We start from the raw sequence: 23,282 nt of genomic DNA, 5'->3' as shown, positions 1-23,282 counted from the left end.
ATGTTTGTACTGCAAATTGGCACAATAATGGAATACAAATAATGACATACATAACAAAAGATTCTGGCAGCTAAGCAGCAACTGTTTGTTTGATTTGCACTGCCTTTCCCTGTAATACTGAGCCTCTAATTGTTTTATATTCTCTCCATTTTAGTCTTCTGGAGCAGATGCCCTGGAATTAAACCTTTCTTGTCCCCATGGCATGGGAGAAAGAGGCATGGGTCTTGCTTGTGGACAGGTGAGAACATTTCTTCAGCTTGACAAGAAAGCTACTTGTAGTGTGTATTGACATTGAAGCAACATTGGATCTGTTCTGATAATGTCTGCAATCACTGGGTCCATCTCAGGGGTATGATCCCATTATTGTACAGTGGAAAGAAGTATATTATACCATGTTTATGTGCTACCATGAGAATACACTTTGCATAGCAGCTTGCATTTGTGGAAAAAAAAAACGCACTTTAAGGTGTCAGATTGAGAAGCATATCAGCTGCAGTCATAAGAAAGTATGCTTTTAAGTGCTTTTAGGGAAAAATTGACCTCTTTCTGGATGCTTTTATTATGTGTTGATGGTGGTTTTGTCATGAATGTGTCAGGTATTTTCCATGCAATTACATTGCATTGTAATTGACTTGCAGAGAGGATCAGATGCAGCAAATAGACCTTATTGCATTTACTAAAAAAGCAATCCATGGCAAAGCAACAATAGACATATGCATGTCACTGCTCTAAACCTGCCAATAAAAATTCAAGCACAGTACTGCTGATTCTTTAAAAATGTTCAACAAATCATGTCAGGAACAAAACACACCCTGTTGCAAACTTGCATAACTGGGGTTCTAAAGAATCCTTGATACTTGTTGCAAGGTTCACCTTATATTACAAAATGGCTTGTGTAGTGATTATATAAACATTTTTGCTCAAGTGGAGGTTTCCTTTAATGGTTAAGGATACATTTTATGGTATAAAGATTAAGGTGTCCGTTTGTGAACCAGAGGTAATAGATCGCTGCTCAGTTCTCCGGCATTCTCGGAGAACAAAGTTCTCCTGTGAATGCAGTTTATGAAGCAGTTCTCCGAACGAAGGGAGAACGGCTTCCAAACGCTGGATAACGGTCTACAAACTCTGAAAAACGGCTCATTTTACTATAATCTCTCCAGATTATAGTAAAAGACCAGTTTACTAAGCAGAGGTAAATTATCTCTGCTTAGTTTTCGGTCCCTCTGATTCTCCAGCTCTGGAACACAGAACACAGATCTCCAGAGAAGGGCTGACAGGATCTCCTAAGTGTTATAAACTGTGAATGACCAGAGAATAGCTGAGATCTGTTGAATCGCAGCTATTCTCTGTGTCATAAAAGGACACCTAAATGCATTGATAAGCTTGTTGTTAGTGCAGATTTAGGGGTGTATTTAAAAACATTTTCATGGCTAATTCCCATGACCTTCATTCGTTATTTTTTGGACAACCTACACCCTATTTATAAAGCAAAATTAGTCTAATAGCACTCCAGTTGGCACAATCTCCTACTTAGTTAAAAGCTGTTAATGCTGAACTTCAGCTTTCATTTAATGTTAAATACTTTGTTTAGCCCAAACTGGTTCAAACTAATTTTTTTTTTTTAACTAATCGATGGAGTGGCTGTCAAGGAGGCATAAACTCTATGTAGCCTCAACTACATACGGTATATAGTGCTGTGTTCTGACAGTGGTAGAGGGACATTCTGTCCCATTCCCAGAACAAAATAAAGTTTGGCTGAGAGGTGTTCAGCCACTCACAGGAAGCCTTGTATTTTTATGAATGAATACAAGGCCTCCTCTGATTGGCTGAAGGGGAAGTTGTGACATCTTCTTCTGCCTCTTCATCTCTGCCAATCAGAGGAAGCCTTGTATTTAGTCATAAAATACAAGGCTTCCTGTGAATGGCTAAGCAGTGCTCAGCCCAACTTGATTTTGTTCCAGGGATGCGACAGAAAGTCTTATACCACTGCTGATGTTTATGTGTATGTTTTAGTGAAGGAAATTGTTTGTTTGGACCAGCTTGGTCCAAATAAACTATTTAAAGTTAAATAAAAGCTGGAATTTGGTTATAAGGGGTGCATCTATAATAGACATTAAAAAGCTGTTCATTCTGTGAAATTGCATTAATTCTGGTCAAATGGGAATAGAATCAAAAGGTTATTTTCTATCCAGGTTGAATGTTATTAATTAATATGTATGCAATAGATTGACTTAAATATATGACTTGAAAATATGCATCATGGTCACTAGATGGAGCTGATGATTGCAGGAAATAAATATATGTTTGCTATGATTCCAACTCAATCTAGCGCCCATAATGGAGTTTGAGTTTTCAGATGAGGGTCAGGGATGTAACAAACTTGAATTGTTTTCAACCTAGCCCTAACTTTGTCAAAATTGTTGCACCAAGAAAATAACATACTAGCAAAGTAAATTTTTCCAATTAGTGATCAAATCCAATTGTAAATTCACATCTTGTGTTCACTATGCTGGTCATTGCAGAACAAGATTCCGCATGCTATGCATGATGTATAGTAAAACATATTTCTATTCTAATATATTCTAATTAACTATCCAAATTATTAGTTTTTACCATTTAAAACTATGTCCAAAGCAACTGTCTAAACTTGCAATTTTAAATATTTATCACTCACAAGTGAAAATGGCAAAACAGTGTTTGATTCTTATTCGGTATTGAAACTGGATTGTTTTTGACAGCACATGGTATTACAGCAAATAGGTTTTAAAGAAACAAAGCAGAATTAGCTGAATTTAAATTATACATATTTTTAGTTGACCTAATAATTGATTTGAGATCCCTTAGATAAAATATCCTACCAAATGCTTGAGGTCATTGTGATTGTATGTTAAAAGGTGTGCTGAACAAATAATGATTTGAATTCTCTAAATCAGGATTTCAAAGGAATTTTAAGCATACGATGCATTTTGTTCATGTTTAATTATCACAGAATACATATTTGATAATTACCACATAAAACTCAAGGATGCACTAAAAAAACTAGTAGGAATTTTAGGCTGTGTACTGGGAGTATATGACATGGACAAACTACATAGTGGACCCTCTGTGCTATCTGGAAGTTGGAGACGGGGTGACCTCTCAAAGGTCAGATGCAAGCTTACATCAGTAACCAGAGAAACAGGAATAGAGGAGCACAGGAACTAATACAGACTGAACCTAGGGCAAGGAAATGATCCTATTGCTCATGCTGTGAGTGTTGTTGATATGAGCACAGCTAATTAGCCTAGTTGAATACAAAATTGGGTAGGGACTGGCCATGTAGGTGGTAAATAAATAAGCAGGTGAAATTTCGCAATGCCTATACTTGATAGTCCTGTAACAAAGTAGGCTGTAGCAAATTAGGATGGTAGTACTACATGTAGATGAACAGCTTGTCTGTGAAAGTATAAAAATCAAGGTCTATTTTCCTGAATGCTTTCCCTAGAGAAGATATCACATTTACAAAGAAAACGTATAAAAACATTAACAGGCTCCTATCTGATACTACATTCCACAGTAAAATTCACTTCCAACCTGGATACTCCCACAGCTTTTAAAAATGCTACAATACTCACCTCCCTTATATCACTGTCTCCTGCAGACTCACATATTCAGTGGTGCCATTCTTTTTTCAGGTTGAATGGTGCCCAATGTCATTTAACCCACTACACATATACATTTTTATATATAATTTTTTAAATGTGTAATACATTTATATTAAAACTCCCAGAGGGTCTGTAAGGGAAATGGGAGCATCCCATGCCAAGAATTATGCTTTAATACAATTTAGATTTTTTATTGTAGTCTTCCCCTCTTGCCTTAGCCAGTTTTATACTGGCCTGTCCTTGATCCAGTAAAATATTACTTGATTGCACAGCTGCCTGTCAATATCTTCCTGTTGGGGCCTAACTATAAATGATGCTTTTATTTATTCAAGAAGTAGTAATAATAATAAAGATGACCTACACTCTAGCATGTTTTTTTTTTAAGCTTGTAAAGAGTAGGGGGGAGTTTTTAATATAACACATACTATTAAATGTTGTTTCTGAAAAATGTTATTATACACCATGATGGCCATGGGCATTGTCAAAAATGTGTATGCATGGAAGACCCCTCACTCAAATAAAAAAAATGGCATGAGGCCACCCCCCCCCCCACACACACAATTCATACTAGACCCTACAGATCTGGAATGAATTTAGGGGGCTCCCATGCAAACATGACAGTTGGGGGGAGGGAAGTGGTTGGATAGGGGGGATTGAGTGGTGGGATAGGAAGACTGTACCTGTGCAAATGATGATAGAATTGGGAGATATAAAAGTGTGAATGATGGGGGGGGTGATTGGGGTAGAATTAGGAACTTAATATTTGTAGATGATGGAGCCTAAGGAGTGGAGACAGTGCTGTAGAGATGTTTACCTCCAGATGGTGGAGACCATAGTGAGATGAATATGTGGAGAATGGTGGATGGAGAGTTTGATGTAGTATTGATGGAGATTTATGGATTTGGGTGGACCAGGAGTGAAGATAAAAATGTATTGAAAAGAAGCTGTCATTATAAAGCGTGATGCTGGGTTGTAGGGTCTGATAGAATTAAGCTGCTTGTCAGCAGCACTGTGCTGTGCCTGTCAGCAGCTGCACTGCATGTGACAGTTGGCTATAGGGGTGATAATTTAAGGCAGGAACATCCAGTGGTTTGTCAGAATCACTATGCTTTATCATTCAGCTGTGGGTGACAATGGGCTGTAGAGTTGAAGATTTGAGTTAGGTACAGACAGCTGCTTGTCAGCGGTGCAAGGCTGTGCCTACCAGTGGCTGGACTCTGTATAGCAGTAGTTCAGATGAACCAGATAGACCTGAGATGGTGGGGGGACTAGAAGAGAGGGATGAGGCTGTGCTTAGGATGGAGGTAGGGGTGCAGTGTCTTGAAGTAGGGAGAGGTTGCTATGGCTCCTGAGTAGAATGAACATGTAGCAGAGAACCCAGGCATGAGTAGTTGTTGGTGGGGACTGGGGCTTGAGACGACTGCTGTGTAACATAAAAATCTTAACAAGGGGAAGATGAAAAGAATGATTTGACTGGTGGCAGGGCCATAAAGGCTGTGTTTGGGTGTGGTTTGGAGCAGAGGTCTAGTGCAGTGGTACCTGTGATGTGGTGAAGGTAGACAGGAGTAGAAGCATAGTCAAGCAGCGATAAAAGAGAATGATGCAAAAGCATCTTTAGTATGCTTTATTTTCAAATGGAAAGACCAGACAGGAGGTATTAAATAAACCATTTTCAGCAGCAATATAATGTCTACTAGCAGTATAGCATCAACTATCTCTCCCTACAAACATTGTGATTTTTCCCTGTCTGATCAACGTTTCTCTGACACATTGCCTATGTACAGCATACAAAAGACTGTAAATAAAGCAGTTTTCAACTGGGAATGTTGACTTTGGTAGGGAGAGGACTGAAACATAAGAAAACCAATGTGAATAGCCCTTCAAAGCCATTTTGCCACAGTCCAAAGGCCAGGAAGTGCATTATTGGGAATTGTTTGCTAAATACAAGGGCAGCAAGTGCTATGTGCTAATTGGTTGCTATAGATGTCTATGGCTGCATTAGATTGTCATTTTGTGAACTGAAAATGATTTGGGTTTGGTTAGAACTTCACCAGAACCAATATGTGCAATCTGTTGACATATGCTAGGCTCTAAAGTAGTGTACATTTCACAACTGCAAGTACACATCTGGATTCTCTTGCATTTGTTGCAATCATTTGATTACTTGTGTGAACACTGAAATCCCCACACTATAAATATCGTATCTTAAAGTGGTAGTAAACCCCAGGTAAAAAAAGAAATCCCTTGCAAGGTAATGTCACATTATTAAGGGCTTACCTTAAAATGAAGGCCTCCAGCTACGCGCTGTCACTGCATCAGAGACTTCCATCTTCACCCGGTCTTCCTTTCGGGTTCGCCAGCTCCAGCTGTCTTACTGGTCGACCTGCGATGATTTCACTGCTGCGCATGTGCGTGGGAGTCCCGGGCTATGGCACAGTACTCTGAAGGAACGGTACAGGTTTGTCGTTCCGTCAGAATGCAGGCACCAGCTCTAAAAAAAAAAAAGTGAACATCTCCTAAACAGTGCACATTTAGGAGATATTCATGTTACCTACAGGTAAGCTTTATTATCAACTTAACCATAGGCAAAAGTTTAAAAAAAGAGTTTACTACCACTTTGATGGGGTAATGTATTATACAGGCTTTCCATGCAGATTTTAGGAATAAAAATAAATCTAAGTAGCTCACCAGTGAGAAACGAAAAGTGACAGTGCTTTTATCATCTTTGTAATTAAAAATTGTGGAAGAATAGTTTAATCTACCCTATATTTGGATGCTATGTACAAAGATGCTCTAAGAGCAGAGAGCAAAAGTACCTTATCAGAGCTGCATATGGATGACTTTGCACCTTATCAGAAGGCAAATTGTTTGCCTGCCGGAAAGAGATATATACCTATTACAGAACTTGCAATGTCTGTGTATATTTGTAACTAAACATTACAACATTTGATGAAGCTAAGAATCTGTGATAAAGCCTTTTATTTAAAGAGGACCTAACATATTAAACCTTTTAGCATAACATCTACTGTGCGTGAGCAAAAGTCTTGCAATAATAAAACAAATAGCATGCTACACTAAATCATCTGTGTGTGTATTTTGGCAAAGCTGAGCTGTACTTCTCTATAGATCATCTACCTTAATAGAAAGTTGTTGGAATACACTGTTCATGTATTTTTGTACAAAAACGATATCAGTCTTCAGTAGAGATATATTCTTCAACCAGTAGGCAGTGTTTATAAGTTTGTAGCTGCATCTGGACTTTAATGTCTTCTTTATGAATTTATTTCAACACTGGATTTTAATTTATTTTCTATCACGGGACTTTTTTTGAGTTTTTATGTTTATTTTTAAGTTACGGGAACTGAGGACTGTCACAATTTTGTGTCATATTCACTAAGTTGTTTTATAATTATAATTTTATTAATTTATGTATTTTTTGTTACAGCAATAATGGTGAAGACAAAGAATGACACAATGTATGAATGATAATTGATGTTTAAATGATAGCATTATGAAATGTATGTACCGCTTGTATTCACTGGCCTAGGGGTGATACTAATAATTTTTGATTTTTGAAGTAGAGTATAGTGGCAGCAATATATATAATTTTGTATTTCGAAGATAATTATTTTCTAGTATCAGGCGCGATATAGTGACATTTGGATAATAGTTTCAAGGTGGTCACTTATAGAATATACATAAGTCATAACAGCCAAATGAAAAGTGAGTTGATAATATGGCCACTGTGAAATGAACGTCCCAGATTCTTGGAGAGCAAAATAAATGACCATTGATTTAGGGCATAAGGACAGAGTAATGCAGACTGAATTGGATATATATCCAAGCAAGCATCTTATGTGATGATAAGAGCTATTATTTAAATCCGTGCAGTCCTATGAACAATAGATATAGTAAGCAGAGAAAATTTTAGCAAATCAGATGACCACGCATATGTTGAGAGAGGAATTGCCTTGGTAGAGTGTGGATAGAGATAGTATAAGATTGTGAATAAGTACTCCTCACACTTACTACTACCGGGACACAGAGTTGCAGACAATCCAGCCTCTCTTTGGATCTTTCCTTATGCAATTGTTCCATAGGCCGTTTGCTTGGCATTTCCATCCATTTACATGGTAATCACTGCCCAGGCCTCTGAACAATGTAATGGATCATATAACCCAATATGGGCAACTCTCTCAGACCTCCAGGAATGGTTTCTGGAGCCCTTGAGTCATGAGATTGGTCTCACATGTCCGATGTACAGACCTCGTGGAAAGCTGCTTCCGGGTGTGGTGATGTCATTATATTGATGCATTTCATCTGCCAATCATTGCAGACTTCTTTAGAGATATACAGGTGAAACTCGAAAAATTAGAATATCGTGAAAAAGGTAATTTATTTCAGTAATGCAACTTAAAAGGTAAAACTAATATATGTGATAGACTCATTACATGCAAAGCAAAGAAAAAGTTCAAGCCTTGATTTGTCTTGATTGTGATGATTATGGCTTACAGCTCATGAAAACCCCAAATCCACAATCTCAGAAAATTAGAATATTACATGCAATCAATAAAACAAGGATTGTACATAGAACAATATCAGACCTCTGAAAAGTATAAGCATGCATATATACTCAGTACTTGGTTTGGGCCCCCTTTTGCAGCAATTACTGCCTCAATGTGGTGTGGCATGGAAGCTATCAGCCTGTGGCACTGCTGAGGTGTTATGGAAGACCAGAATGCTTCAATAGTGGCCTTCAGCTCTTCTGCATTGTTCGGTCTCATGTTCTCTTGGCAATGTCCCATAGATTCTCCATGGGGTTCAGATCAGGCGAGTTTGCTGGCCAATCAAGCACAGTAATTCCATGGTCATTGAACCAGGTTTTGGTGCTTTTGGCAGTGTGGTCAGGTGCCAAGTCCTGCTGGAAAATGAAGTCAGCATCCGCATAAAGCTCGTCTGCGGAAGGAAACATGAAGTGCTCCAAAATCTCCTGGTAGACAGATGCGTTGACCCTGGACTTAATGAAGCATAGTGGACCAACACCAGCAGATTACATGGCTCCCCAAATCAACACAGACTGTGGAAACTTCACACTGGACTCCAAGCATCTTGCAGTGTGTGCCTCTCCATTCTTCTTTCATACTCTGGGTCCTTGGTTTCCAAATGAGATGCAAAAGTTGCTCTCATCAGAAAAGAGGACTTTGGACCACTGAGCAACAGACCAGGTCTGTTTTTCTGCAGCCCAGGTAAGACGCTTCTGATGTTGTTTGTTGTTCAGGAGCGGCCTGACCAGGAATACGACATTCCTCTCCAGGAATACGACATTTGAAGCCAATGTCCAGGATCCGTCTGTGTGTGGTGGCTCTTGATGCACTGAATCCAGCCTCAGTCCACTCCTTGTGAAAGTCCCCAACATTTTTGAATGACCTTTTCCTGACAATCCTCTCCAGGCTGCGGTCATCCCTACTGCTTGTGCACCTTTTTCTTCCACACTTTTCCCTTCCACATAACTTTCTATTAATGTGCTTTGATACAGCACTTTGGGAACATCCAACTTCTTTTGCAATTACCTTTTGAGGCTTTCCCTCCTTATGGAGGGTGTCAATGATTGTTTTCTGCACAAGTGTCAGGTCAGCAGTCTTTCCCATGATTGTGATTCCTACTGAACCAGACTGAGAGACCATTTAAAGGCTCAGGAACCCTTTGCAGGTGTTATGGCTTAATTAGCTGATTAGAGTGGGACACTTTGAGCCTAGAATATTGCACCTTTTCACAATATTCTAATTTTCTGAGATTGTGGATTGGGGTTTTCATGAGCTGTAAGCCATAATCATCACCATTATGACAAATCACGGCTTGAACTTTTTCTTTGCTTTGCATGTAATGAGTATCTCATACATTAGTTTCACCTTTTACGTTGCATTACTGAAATAAATGAACTTTTGCACGATATTCTAATTTTTTGAGTTTCACCTGTATATCTGAAAGAGATATATACCTATTACAGAACGTGTAAGCTGAGCTGTACTTTTCTATAGATCATTTACCTTAATAGAAAGTTGTTGGAATATACTGTTCATGTATTTTTGTACAAAAACTGTATCAGTCTTCAGTAGAGATATATTCTTCAACCAGTAGGCAGTGTTTATAAGTTTGTAGCTGCATCTATGATTAAACTCTATGTCTTTTCTGTATTATAAAAGTTCTTGTCTCCTGTTTGTACAGACGTGTCAGATAAACACATGTGGACTGTGCACTGACTGTTCTCTAGGGTTATATGCAGAACCTCTAACAGGTTATGGGACCAGACACCCATTCATAGCTGACTACAGCAAGTGAATGAAAAAAGAAAGAAGACTGCAAAAGAATAAAAGAAAATGGCTAGTAACACAGCTGCAACAAAGCTTTAATTTGCAAATCTGACAAACTACAAGTCTTGGAAATTCAAGATTAAAATGCTGATAATAAGAGAAGGTACGTTGAAATGCATAAAGGAAGTCAGGCTAGAACACCCTTCAGATGAATGGATAGAGAAAGTCCAGAAAGTTCAGAGCACAATATCTCTTAGCATAGAAGATGATCACATCATACATATAGTGCATGTAATGTGGGAAGGACCATAAAAGTGCTAATCTCAGCAATAAACTGTATTTGGTTAGAAAGCTATACCAAACAAAGCTGATGAAAGGCCAGGATATACAGAATTACATAAGGCACACTTTAGAAATGATTGAGAGGTATAGGAGAAAAAAAATAAAAGATTTTCATGTCGCAGCACGATTACTTATTGGTTATGAAACACTTGTCACAGCACTTGATGCATATCCAGATGATGAACTAGCAATGGAATATATTAAGGGCAAGCTAGTGGATGAATATAAGCGCAAAACAAGAATCATTACTAGTGACGGCACTTCTGTCACAGAGTCTGCTTTAAAGACAATAAATAGGAATAAAAACAGCCACATACAACAAGAAAAACATGAATGCTATGAGTGCAAGAAACAAGGTCATTTGAAAGCAGATTGCAAAAGCTGGAAAGCTAGAATGCAAAAACAAACTACACTACAAAAGGCCAAAAGCGTGAAGGAAGAAACTGATTTTTCTTCAAATAATGAATATGTTTCTCAAGCCAAACGTTGCACCTCATCTTTGCAGGCATGGGGCATTGATTCAGGAGCTACAATTCACATGAAAAATATCAGAAATTTCTTTATTCAACATGACCAGAGTAAAATCACCACAGCTAATAATCAAATAATGGAATCAGATGGAATAGGAGACGGTTTTCTTTACTGTCCTTTTTCCAAGATTTTTACCAGAAAGATATCTGTGAAAAATGTCCTGTATATCCCTGCTCTTGAAACTAATCTTTTATCAGTGACAGGGGCGGACTGACCATTTGGAAACTCAGGCACTGCCCGAGGGCCCGGGGTCAGTAGGGGGCCCCATGAGATGCCTCTGGTACCTTTTTCATAGGCTTTTTTGAGTTTCGGCAAGGACACAGGGGCCCCATGATTGCCCGGGGGCCCCATGAGTTGTCAGTCCGCCCCTGATCAGTAAATAAGATCACAAAACAAGGCAATGTGGTGACCTTCCAAGATGACAATTGTGCCATCACAAAAGGTGACAAGAAAAATGACAAAAATGACAAGAAAAGCCTTTCCAAAGCAGACTAACAGCAGAGGTATAAAACCTCTGGACTTAATTCATTCAGATCTTTGCAGTCCAATGGAAAAATTGATTTAAAAAAAGAAAAGATATTTTCTCACGTTCACAGAACAAATTCTCCAGGTATACTACACTATGTCTGTTACACAACAAAAGTGAAGTACCAGAGAAACCTGGACAGTATTTGGCTCAAGCAAGTAACAAATTTGGCAAAATGCAGAGTGTATTGCACACAGACAATAGAACTCAATACACAAGTGAAAACACACAGACAATTATGACAGCATGCTATCTCCAAAATCGACTACAAGGAAATTCAACTGAGAGAAAACTACATATGAATTGTGAAATGGAAAAGCCCTTAATTTGGCCCATCTAAAAGTTTTTGGAAGCAAAGCTATGTGCACATCTCAGAAGAAAAACGTACAAAATGTACAAAATGTGATGCTTGTTCAAAGGAAGGTGTACTTGTGAGGTACAGTGAATCTGAAAAGGGATACAGAATTCTACTCCAAGACACAAACAAGGTAACCATCAGTAGAAGTGTAATTGTCAATGAAACTGCTGTGTGTTCAAAATGTTGTGAACTAACACAAATGCTTCAAACTGTGGAAAATTCCACATTAGTGTCACAAGAAGATAAGCAACAAAGTGACACAGGAATAGAAATTAACGCAGACAATACAAATATTGTAAAAGATGAAACCAGGCCACAAGAGGCTTCAAGGAAATCCACCAAAAACAATGAAGGCATCCCAACCAAACGTCTGTCCTATGTTGCTTGCCTAGGGTATCACACAAACAGGAAATTATTTCTCTTGTGAAGTTCTGTACACCAATTGTCTGTGAAACACCATTGCCATATTGCATTGAATTTTACAGAAAATTACAGAGCTGCAGATCAAAAAGGAAATCAGTTTAATTAATTAATATATTTATTTATTGGGGTTTTTTTGCAGTTTTTGTTCCCCACAAAAGTAGAGTTACACGTTAACGCAGACTTGATTGGCTTTTTACAATAGACTGACATTTAATAATCATTCAAATCCTTGTTTTATACGATTGTGGTCCAGAATAACTCTATATATACTAGCTTCAAGCCCTGATAAAGGGAAGCTGTGAGCCCCCAAAACACTTTGGCTATATTGTAACTCCTTGACAGATAAACTTTTAATGGGTCTAGCACAAACCTGTAGTGCACTCATCATTTTGCATACTGTTTTCATACTATGCAGTGGTACATTGAAATATGCAGTGAACATAATTACACATATATCCTACAAGTGGAACTTCGATTACAAGAACTACAAGTAGAACTATTAGATATTTCAATGGAGAAAACAGCGTGGGATCATTTGTTCCTCATAAATAATTTTTTCTTTTGTTCATTTGAGGACACAATGTTGTTTGTTGGAGGACATAATGTAGCTCTGCTTTAGATAATAACCAGTATATGTATCACCATGTTTAAGTTTAGAACACGAAGTGTCCCCCCCAAAAAAAATAGCAAATGTGCAGTGCCTGCCTGTCGCCAGCTAGTGTAGTGTTGTGTGCACTTTTGATGTGTATACCTTTTAAAAGCTTGCTTATTTGGCTGTGGAGGAAGCCACAGCTGAATGCTAGCATTCTCTCTGTGAGTCTTGGCACCTATGGGAGCAGCAGGAGCCATCTTTGTTAAGTGTGTAGGTCCTGAGAGTAATAAAAAAACATTCTATTTAACATTGGATTAGGTTTGGTTTCAGGGACTGAACTTTAGTCGGGTTCAGTTCGAGACAAGTTCATTCATTCAGCTCCTTGCTACTGGCTAATAACAGTTAATGTTTACAGTGTATATCAAATATTCTTTTGATAATAGTTTGATTTTTCTAAGCAAAAAAACATTGTACACATCCAGAAAACCTGTTTATATTATATTGCTTCTCTATACACTTTATAACTGTGTCCTTTGATTACATTCCTATGCTCTAGGAATTCTAATCAAATACAATTTTGGAGGTGAATGTGCCTTTAAATGGAAATGCAAAATATGTAGCAGAAGGTAGCATGTTAAACTGTACAGCGTGCAAAATCCATTGCCAAAAACCATAGTGAAAGCTACGTAATGGAATACTGCAATTTTTTCCTCCTTGTTGCATTAAGCAGCAGAGCCAGGCAGTCATGTCTAACCAAGTGTTTTAGTAAGATAACAAGGACGGTGTCATATTCTGTCTAAAATTCCACTACTCAGGACAGTTAGCAGTTGAAATAATTCATTTTATTATTTGTCATTGCATACAAAGCAGCTGCCAGGGATGTGACTGTCATGTAAAGGTTCAGTGAACATTCAGTGCCCCAACATCCAATTATCGCTTTGAAAATACAAAAGATTTTTATTCTGCATTGTGCATCTAGTTGGACTTTTATAATACTGTTTGTTACTGTTAACTTAATAGTCCTTAATGGACACTTAAAGGACCTGCAAAAACACAAATAGCAAGTAATTTATTGTTTTTTTTAACGTGTTTGTTATTTTTTTAATGTGTTTTCAGCATCTGCCATTAGTAGAGTATGTAGTTTGCAGATAAATCTGTTAACTTACTCAATGAAAGCTGAGATTGCTGAAATGCATGTGATGTGCTACTCAGTTATGGTTAAAAAACCATACCAGTCTGGTGCAAATACAATGATGTTATATGAATAACTGGAGCAAACAAATGGAGCAAAATTGAAGCTTCAGCAAACCATAAATAGTGGGTAACAACGTTAGTTGAACTGGTTTTCTTTGAATTAGCTCTACTGAACTGCTAATATTTGATTGATTATTAAAGATTATTTTTTTTTTTAATTTCTGCCATTGTGTCATAAAAAGTCTTAACATGGGCAATTGGTTATTGCTAAATTGTGGCGTGCAAAGGAAGAGCGATTTTTTCACTTCTTTGCCATGTATAATTCAGGGAGATGTAGAAATAGGAACAAATGAAAAAAGAAGTATGGGAGCAGCATAGCCAACTTGACATTCCAGGGTATAGGGGTGTCACAGATGAGATGGTTGGCAGGCAGATGTTGTTAGTGCGGCATTTCTACTGGTAAACACTGTGTCCCCCCATGACAAGGTATCTCCCCCTTGTTGAGGGCATGTTGCCATGGTTCAGGTGTGGTATGCGCATTCATTCTCTTACCTGGCCAGCTAAGCTGCATGCTCATTTGTGGGTCTAGTATAAAGTTCGGAGGCCTACAAATATTTTTTTGCTTGGGGTCCACCTTGACATTCATACCAGGCCTTCATCAAGGATAAGGGTCTGCTAGGTATTTTTAGGAGGAACCCCATGCCATTTTCTGTGCGAGGTCCCTCATTAATATGTATACCAGATCCTCATCTAGACTAGGGGTCTGGAATAGATGAAGGGAATCTCTGGCTCATTTGTTTGTAGACAGCAGTAATTAGCTGGCAGCTGTCATTTACCAGCAATTTAAAGTGGTTCTAAACCCTAAACATATTTTACCTTAATGCATTCCCTGCATAAATATAAAAAAGTTTAGGCATCAGTATTGGCCCCTCACCCCTCTTACACTTTCCCGAGCTCTCATTCGATCCAGCGGTGTGCATGTCTGCAGCTCTTCTTTCCCCTCACTTCCAGGTCCCACAGGCTTTGATGATGCTGCAGGAGCCATTGGCCCCCACTGATTTCAATCAAGCCCAGTTATGAGGGAGCAGGGGGCGGGCCGAATCCAGCTGGCTGTGTCAATGGACGTAGCATTGAGGCTTGAGAGAAAGCCTACATGAGTGCTCTCTTGGGAAATGGCCTCCTATTCAGGGCATTAGCCAGAGAGGAGTAGCTGGGAGTGCCAGCAGGGGACCCAAGAAGAGGAGGCTCAGAACCGCACTGTGCAATTCTATTGCACGGAGCAGGTAAGTATAGACATGTTGTTTTTTTTTTTTCTAAATCCTTTACAACCACTTTAAACTGCTTTTTTATCTTTATAAATAGTTTTTCTGTCGTAAGTTGTATACATCATACAGATTTCCTCTTCACTGGCAGGTTAAGGGTATCCCTCAAGAAAGTTATTTAAAGAAATTTTTAATGTGGACCTTAAAGCATTTATAAAATTGCTGCTTTCCACCAAATGTCATTTTTTAAAAAAAATTTCCTTTGATAAATGTTGACCAGGAAGCACCCAGCCCCCTATATAATTTGTTTGACAAACCCTTGCCTATTAGCCTAGAAAATAGCCATTACTAATTTTTAGCATTTGCTCCCTTTGACTTTAATGGGGTTTGGATTTAGCACCTGAACTTCAGTAATGTCTGCCAAACCTGCCTCAAAAGGATCCCATGTACATTCAGATCATTCCTTTACACAAGGTAGAGGAACACAGAAATGTATGCTTGTAATCATTTTAATCCTTCTGTGTTTTAAGGCAGGCATAGGCATCTTTATATTTTAAAATTTCTCCTACACAATGAGATGTATAAAAAAAATGTCCTTAATATTGTTTAAAAGTAATCTTCACAGTAAATTATTGCATAAGTTTAGTTGCTGGCTTGTATAAAGAACGGTTAGTTAACTATGAAATCACTGTTAATGTAGTTTGGCAATTATTCCCTTGACACGTGAGTTTTTGTCTCTGTTATAGAAATGTTATTTGTTTTCAAGGACTATTGTTATTTCTAATCTCATATCCTAATACATTCAAGGAATGGACATGTAATTTGTGTTCTAGAAACTTTTGCCCTTTATTTTCTTCTTTTTGTAATTTAATGTATTGTGAGATGACAAAAAATAATACTTATATTTTCATCACTGATTTTTTTAAGCTAAGAGTCACCAGAGTCAAAGAGCTTAGAGGGTTATGGGTTCTCCATGTGACTGACCTAGTGCTGTTACATTGTATGTTACATGCTCCCCCATACACAGATTTACATGGTGTTTCCTTCAGCTCTCAGCACTGAACAAAGTGGCTAGGAAGGAATAACAAATCAGTTGCTTTGCCCTCAGTGGCCCATGAGTTTACATTTTACTATATTTTAATTGCTTGTTTAGCTATTATTATTATACAGGATTTATATAGCGCCAACAGTTTCCGCAGCGCTTTACAAAATTAAGGTAGGCATTACAGTTGCAATACAATTTGGTACAAGAGGAAACAGAGGGTCCTGCTCGTTAGAGCTTACAATCTAGGAGGACATTTGAGTGATACAAAAGGTAATACCTGTGGGGGATCAGCTGATGAAGGAAATAAAAGGCAGTTTACTAGTTAGAAGGAGGATAGGCTTCTTTAAAGAGAAGTGTATCCTTTTCCTTTCCCTGGGTGAGGCATTTGACAGACTAGCATGGGACTATCTGACAGCTGTGCTGTGGAAGCTAGGCCTCGGTTCATGTTTGATAATGTCAGGGCTCCGGGTATGACCAGAGGTATGTGAACTGACGCAGGGAAATGCAGGCTTCAGATATGTTATAAACAATATAATTTATTAATACTAACAATACAAAACGCAAGGCAATACTAAAACATAAACAAAGTGCAAACGAACCAAACCAAACCACCCACAGATAACAATACATACAATGCAAGCGTAGTCAGGCAGGCCGGGTAAATAACAATCGGGCAGGTAGGAACAGGGGGAGCAGGCAGAGAGTAGTCAGGTCACGAGCCGGGTACAGCAACTAACGGGCAGGTAGGTACAGGGGGTCAGGCAGAGAATGGCCGGGGTCACAAGCCAGGGATCAAACAGGAGAAGTCAGCAGAGGTCAGGATCAAGCAGGGTCGGCAACAAGTCAGTCAGGCAGGAACAGGAAAAGGAATGCAGGTAACAAGATACAGGGGCCCATGGAAAAACACACACCAAGGCACAGACTGAAGGTCTGGCCATCCCTTAAATACACCTCCGTAATCAGCTTCAGGTGTTTGGCTGACTGCAGGGTTGAGTCTCTGATTGCTGAGAGCACCCGCTGGCCAGCCCTGGTACTGCAGCCCACAAGGCAGGTGAGTCCCACCATTACTGGCAGGTCCATTCCTGACAGATAAACTGCATCATGGCCCTCTACTCAGCACCTACGGCTAAAGTCTGTGTTAGGAGACATCTGTCAAACGCTTTCTCCATCGGTAATGGCACCAGACAAGGATGCCCCTTGTCCCCACTCTAGTTCACCTTACACTTGAACCCTTTCTTCAACATCTCCGGTCAAACGAGAACATCAAAGGAATAACCATATCAGATGAAACTTATAAATTTGCGGCATATGCCAATGACATCTTGCTTTTCCTTTCGGAATCCTCATGTTACTCTACCCAATCTATTACAAGACTTCCATTTCTTTCAATTTGCCTCTAACTTCAAAATTAACTTTAGCAAATTACATGCCCTAAACATCAACTTATCTGCACAGTTAGTTAACCGTTGTCGGGACAACTTTCCCTGGTAATCAAAGTCATTACTTACCTGGGGATACAACTACCCACGTGCTTAACTGAGCTTTATACCAGAAACTATATCTTAATCTTGAAGGCTATAGCGGAGGATCTCCGCAGATGGGACAAACCCGTTTTCTCATGGTTGGGCAGGGCAGCAATCCTTAAAATTAATGTACTTCCACATCTGCTATATGTCCTTCAAGCAGTTCCAGTTGCAATATCTACACTATTCATGCGCTCATATCAAATACTTTGTACAAAATTTCTATGGCACCATAAACGCCCACACATTAGTTATAGCCAACTTGCCCTCCCAAAACTAAAAGGGGGAATAGGTCTTGCAGAACTACAATACTGCTATTGGGCCTGCCACCTATACAGAATTGTGGACTGGCACACACACTGCAGGACTAAAGATTGGATACACCTAGAGGCATCCTTTTTGACTATACCCCTGAAAGCCCTTCCTTGGCTCACCAGACAATATCTTCCTACTGCGATACAGAACCATCCGCTTATCAGGCCGACCATACTCTGTTTTCATCAGACCTGTAAGAAAACAGGGATCTACTCACTCCCTGGTCCATTGACACCTGTCCGAATGAACCCTGACTTTGTACCAGGGATGTCCCCTTTTTTCTTATCTGGGATAGAACTGAATGAGGTCCTGCGGGCACACCAATTCTTTAATGCAGGAGTGCTACTGGAGAGAAACCAACTGTCTTTGTGATGGCCTGAGGTACGTTGCACCCCTGGACATACCTCCAGCTTGGTCACTTTCTTAAAACTTCACATCCTACAGCAATCCTGTCTTGACCACTCACAGCTTTTGAAGACATCTGCTCGAAGGCAAATCCACAGCAATATGTCATATCAACAATACATAACCTCCTAAGAGAGAATATACCAACAGATAAGGGGAAAGCCGGTGCCGCCTAGTTCAGAGATTTTCAAATGGACGTAATCCCCGAAGAGTGGGAGAAAATTTTCCATATTGCACGTAAAGGCACGACCAACGTCTCTATTCAGAAGACTAATTATAAACTCTTGGCCAGGTGGCACAGGACCCCGGATTTACTTCATAAATTCGATTCTTTCCTCCCCAATCATTGTTGGAGATGCCACCAGGCAGTCGGTACACTCCTACATGTTTGGTGGGATTGTCCACTGATCCAACCTTTCTGGTCTGATGTCCACTTCATTACTCTCAAAGTAACAATTGAAGCCCTAACTTACATTCCAGCACAGTACTTACTACACCATACAGCAGTCCCCCTGAAGGTCTATCACAAGTCACTTGCGATGCATTTGATCAATGCAGCCAAAACTTGCATACCAATACATTGGGGCTCCTCCAAAGTCCCATCCCTTGTAGAATGGATTACACGAACCTCAAGAGTTTCTGAAATGGAGGAATTAATACATATTGCAAAAGATTCCTCTTCCAATTTCACAAAAACCTGGGCCTGTTTTTCAACAGCACAGGTTATCTTGCACATGTATTAGCGTCTCAAGGCAAACAATTTACCACTGATAGGGGTACTTAAAATGATCAGCTTTATTTATTAACCTTTATCCCAAAACAGGGAAAAACAGTTGTTATAACTGCTTGTGTAATTGCAGTGTGAGCTGGAGTTTGACTTCATTTTGTTAGTGTATGTAAATCTGCTAGTACAACTAACACTCCCCTACCTCCAGACTCACAATGCTGCTGTCCAAACATGCCCCTCCATACCCAGTCTAGGCACACTAATATAAGAGGTGTGTTACTGACCATATCACCTGATGAGAACGGAGGGAAAAGCCTAAAAAAAAGAAAAATAATGCAGTCACCATATGTAACGATTAGTAAGCTGCAACACGTTACATTTTTGGCTTTGGGTTTAATACCACTTTAAGTTTTCATGTAAATCTGTTTACAATTGCTACGTGTTTTTAACCTGAAGTACAGTTATTGGTAGTAAGTATGCCAAATGAAATGTTTATTATGGCATTTTCTGATTGATATGTAGAAATGATTATTTTAATCTGTGTAAAATGATAAATCCTCCTGCCATTTCTCCACACTGCATTTGTATGTTGCCAGCAAATGATAGCTCTGTGCTAATCTTTTATGATAAATGCTAAAATAACTTCAGTTCTAATTCTACACTATTCTGTACTGAATTTAGAAAAAATAGTTGAAGTTCTCAAGACAAGTGCTTATAATTGGTTCTACTCAGGGCACTCATTTTGAGAAATAGCTCTTTCCAGAAAAATAATAAAATTGCTGAAACAATAGGGGTCAGCAGCAGCTGACATTTACGATTTAATTATGTCAGCATTAAATGCATCTGTCAAGACATTTTTTTTTTCATACAAGCAGTGCCATTCAGCATATGACTATAATATCCAGCACTCTACAAAGAGATTAGTTCCACATCTAAATTATGGTGTTTCTAGTTATACTTTAGCTCATATCTGAACTCCAGCCTTACCTTCAGTCTCACACAGTCATACAGGCTTCTTTCCTGTACAAAAATTGCTTACCCTGATTTCACTGCACACTGTGAGCTTCTCAGAGTATGCATTTGAAGCTGCAAGAAGTTAGATAGAGCCAGCCTCTTTTCCTAGCTGGAGGATACTCAGCATCATCTAGCACTTTCCTTCCAAGCCTTATTGTCTCTGGCCCACTCCTTTCATTCATTGGATTGGAGCGTTTATCAACATGAAGGCTCAGAATCACATGTAGGCATTACCCAGGTTGGTCTGCTTGCAAATGTAATCATCATGGAAAAGATCCACTCCTCCAGACTGACATCAACCCATCAGGACCAATTTTTATTAGAGATCAGGGCTTTTGAGAAGAATACGGAGGCCGGGTGCTGTGAAGTTTTTAGGCAGCTATGTGCAGCTCACTGCTGGGCCTTACCATCAGCTGTGATCTGCCTGGATTATATAAAAAAAACACAGAGACCCACTGATGATGTCACTAGGAATAAAATATGATATGTAATAAAATGCAAATTCTTTATTAAAAAATGCAATTTAAATATTAATGGGGCAGGAGAAGAACCAGGAAAGACACAATTTTAGCAGATTAATCTTCAACTTTAATAAAACATTTTTAACATGTGTATATTGAAATGTAACATGAATACTTCTTTGTAGAGGGTAAGGAGAAGTACAGCCAAAGCTCTTTTGGTTGTGGTTCTCCTGTGGATCACTGGAGTGCAGTTTGTTCTGCACTTCTGTGACCCGTTTTCAACTGACAGCAGTCTGAAGCCCACTGTTGGCTGACATCACTCAGCCGGTCCAGGGTGGGGAAAGATCCCGACTTCAAAGACGGGATCCACCCAAGAGTCTGGAGCGGCACCTGGCTCAGCCTCTCATCGAGAAGCTGAGAGGCTGAGCCAGCTGCTCCAACTCCCTTCACAGCCCAGCACTCCAGTGAGCCCAGGGGGCAGAGCAGACCGCGGTGACTGACAGTCACCAGCTCTCTGCTCACATCAGCAGTGAGGACTCACCAATCCAGCGCTCATGTGATCGCTGAGTTATCACACTTAGAGCCGGTGGGGGGCAGATGCAACATCGAACCAATGCTGCTGTAAGTATAATTTTGAAAAAAAAAAACCTCACACTTCTCTTTTAAAGAAGATTTGTAGGGAAATAATAATCCTCCCCCACTGCATCCCGATCAGTGCACTTGTAGTCCATTGAGAACTAAAAGTTCATCTGCTCCGATGGAAGACATGGCTTGTAGTTTACTCATTGACAGATCTCCATGAATGAGGCTTGAGTAGACGGAAGGCCCTGAATACTGAAAATGGCCTGGTAATAACAGGGTTAATACAGGCAAGTATTCGGTGTTTAAAGTAAAGCTGGCAAAATCCTTTTGTTCAATTTCATCTTATGATGAAAAAAGAGAGACTTAGGAAGGGAATTTTTACAGGAAAAAACAAAATTTACACCTATTTGCTGTCTTCCTGGATCATTTGACATGCTGATATGCAGTGTTTATTTACAGCAAATCTGCCTGCTTATGGGGTTTTTTAATCACTTGCATAACTTCATCTCTGCAGGTCTGTGATAGTTTTACTTTATGTACAAAATGGATTGTTCTATTTTTTATCAGCATTTTTTTTTTGTAACAAAGGCGTATTTAGTTAAACCTCAGCCTTAAAGTGGAAGTAAACTCACTAGCTTAACTTGTACCTACAGGTAAGCTTACAATCAGGCTTAACTGTACTTACAATGAATATCTGGTAAACGTGCACCAATTAGGACACATTTGACAACAGTAATAACCAATGATGTCACCTGTGCATGCGCAGTGACATTCAGGGCACACAGTATGCTGTGGAAGGCAGAGCGTCATGCTGCGGCTGTGACCTTAGATTGTACTCCCTCTGATGGTTAGGGACTGATGTGAATGTACAATATATATGTAAAGAGCTGCATAAATTGATGAAGCTATATAAGTACCTGTAATAAACAAATAAATAAATAAAAATGTCATTCAAATGGCCAGAGCCTGTGAACCTGCAAGGAAGACAAAGGATGGAAAGGTACATATGTCATAGTGTGTTAGTATGTGGTTAGCACATTATGGCATAAACCTGCAGGGGACCCAATTTTTTTTGGTTTTTTTTGTTTTGTTTGGTGTTTACTACGGCTTCAAACATAACCCAAATTCCATAAAACACATTTAATCTGAATTGCAGGCAAGCAGCTAAATACACAAATGAAATACATACTGTACAAGTGAGCTGTTTTACCTTCCACAGGATTTATATTTTGTCCATGCTGTTCTAAAATTACACAGTGTATCACTGTCTGATTTTTCTTTGCTGCAGTAATATTTACAGGTTACCTCCCAACTCTCAGACTGGGAGTGAACAACAAAAGGAGAAGTAGCAGACTTATGAGTTCATTTCTTTGGCACTTTGCTCTCTGCTCATATCAGTATGCATCACAACTGTTTAGCACCTTGTGCGGTTTCTTCCTCCTGCAGTCTTGGCTCCACTTTACTGCTGTGCAAGGACTACAAGTTATATTCAGGAACTTACACTGCTTGCATTTGAAAAAAATACATTTGATAATGTTATAATTAATGCAAAGATGCATTTATGTGAGTGTTTGAAGTTCATTTTTGTTTTTTATGGTGATTAGTGTAAGTACCTGAATTTGACTTTGTGTCAGCCTCCTTCAATCTCCTGTATAGCAGTGCTCAGACTGACAGAGGGAGAAGCAGCATGAGGAACCAGTTAATTGTGCTGCAGTATTCATGTGCTACCAAAGAACTTGCTGATAGGAGTGATAGGAGGGAGAAAGAACAGAAAGACTGAGGAATAGGCATATTAGTCTGCTGCTTCACCTTTAGCCTGGGTTCACACTAATGCAGTGCAGAATTTGCAGCGGTTTATGTGTGAATTCCACACTGCATCACAATCACACCCTATTCATGCGAACCGCTGCGGGTGTGCATGTTAAGTTAGCAACACCCCGAAATCAGTTCGCAAAACACGGCGCAATGTGCAGAATCGATACTTATGCAATCCAATTCTAGTGCAGACCAAAAAAAGGGTCCTGCAC

The 23,282-nt window shown here is 39.3% G+C and overlaps 1 protein-coding gene across 1 annotated transcript in view; it reads left to right on the top strand.

Moving 5' to 3' along the window:
• DPYD (dihydropyrimidine dehydrogenase) overlaps positions 1-23,282 on the top strand; it is a 1,720,296-nt gene that overhangs the window by 1,233,411 nt on the left and 463,603 nt on the right. The window contains exon 16 of the mRNA XM_089677280.1: positions 155-238. Within this exon, the coding sequence (XP_089533406.1) occupies positions 155-238 (84 nt within the window). The remainder of the gene's footprint in view (positions 1-154; positions 239-23,282) is intronic.

Source organism: Staurois parvus, unplaced genomic scaffold (genome assembly GCF_062004578.1).
Source record: "Staurois parvus isolate SC_StPar_1 unplaced genomic scaffold, SC_StPar_1.0 ptg000183l, whole genome shotgun sequence".
Classification (NCBI taxonomy): Eukaryota; Metazoa; Chordata; class Amphibia; order Anura; family Ranidae; genus Staurois; species Staurois parvus.
Note: the sequence above shows the minus strand (reverse complement) of the source record. Positions and strands in the feature narration are given on the sequence as shown.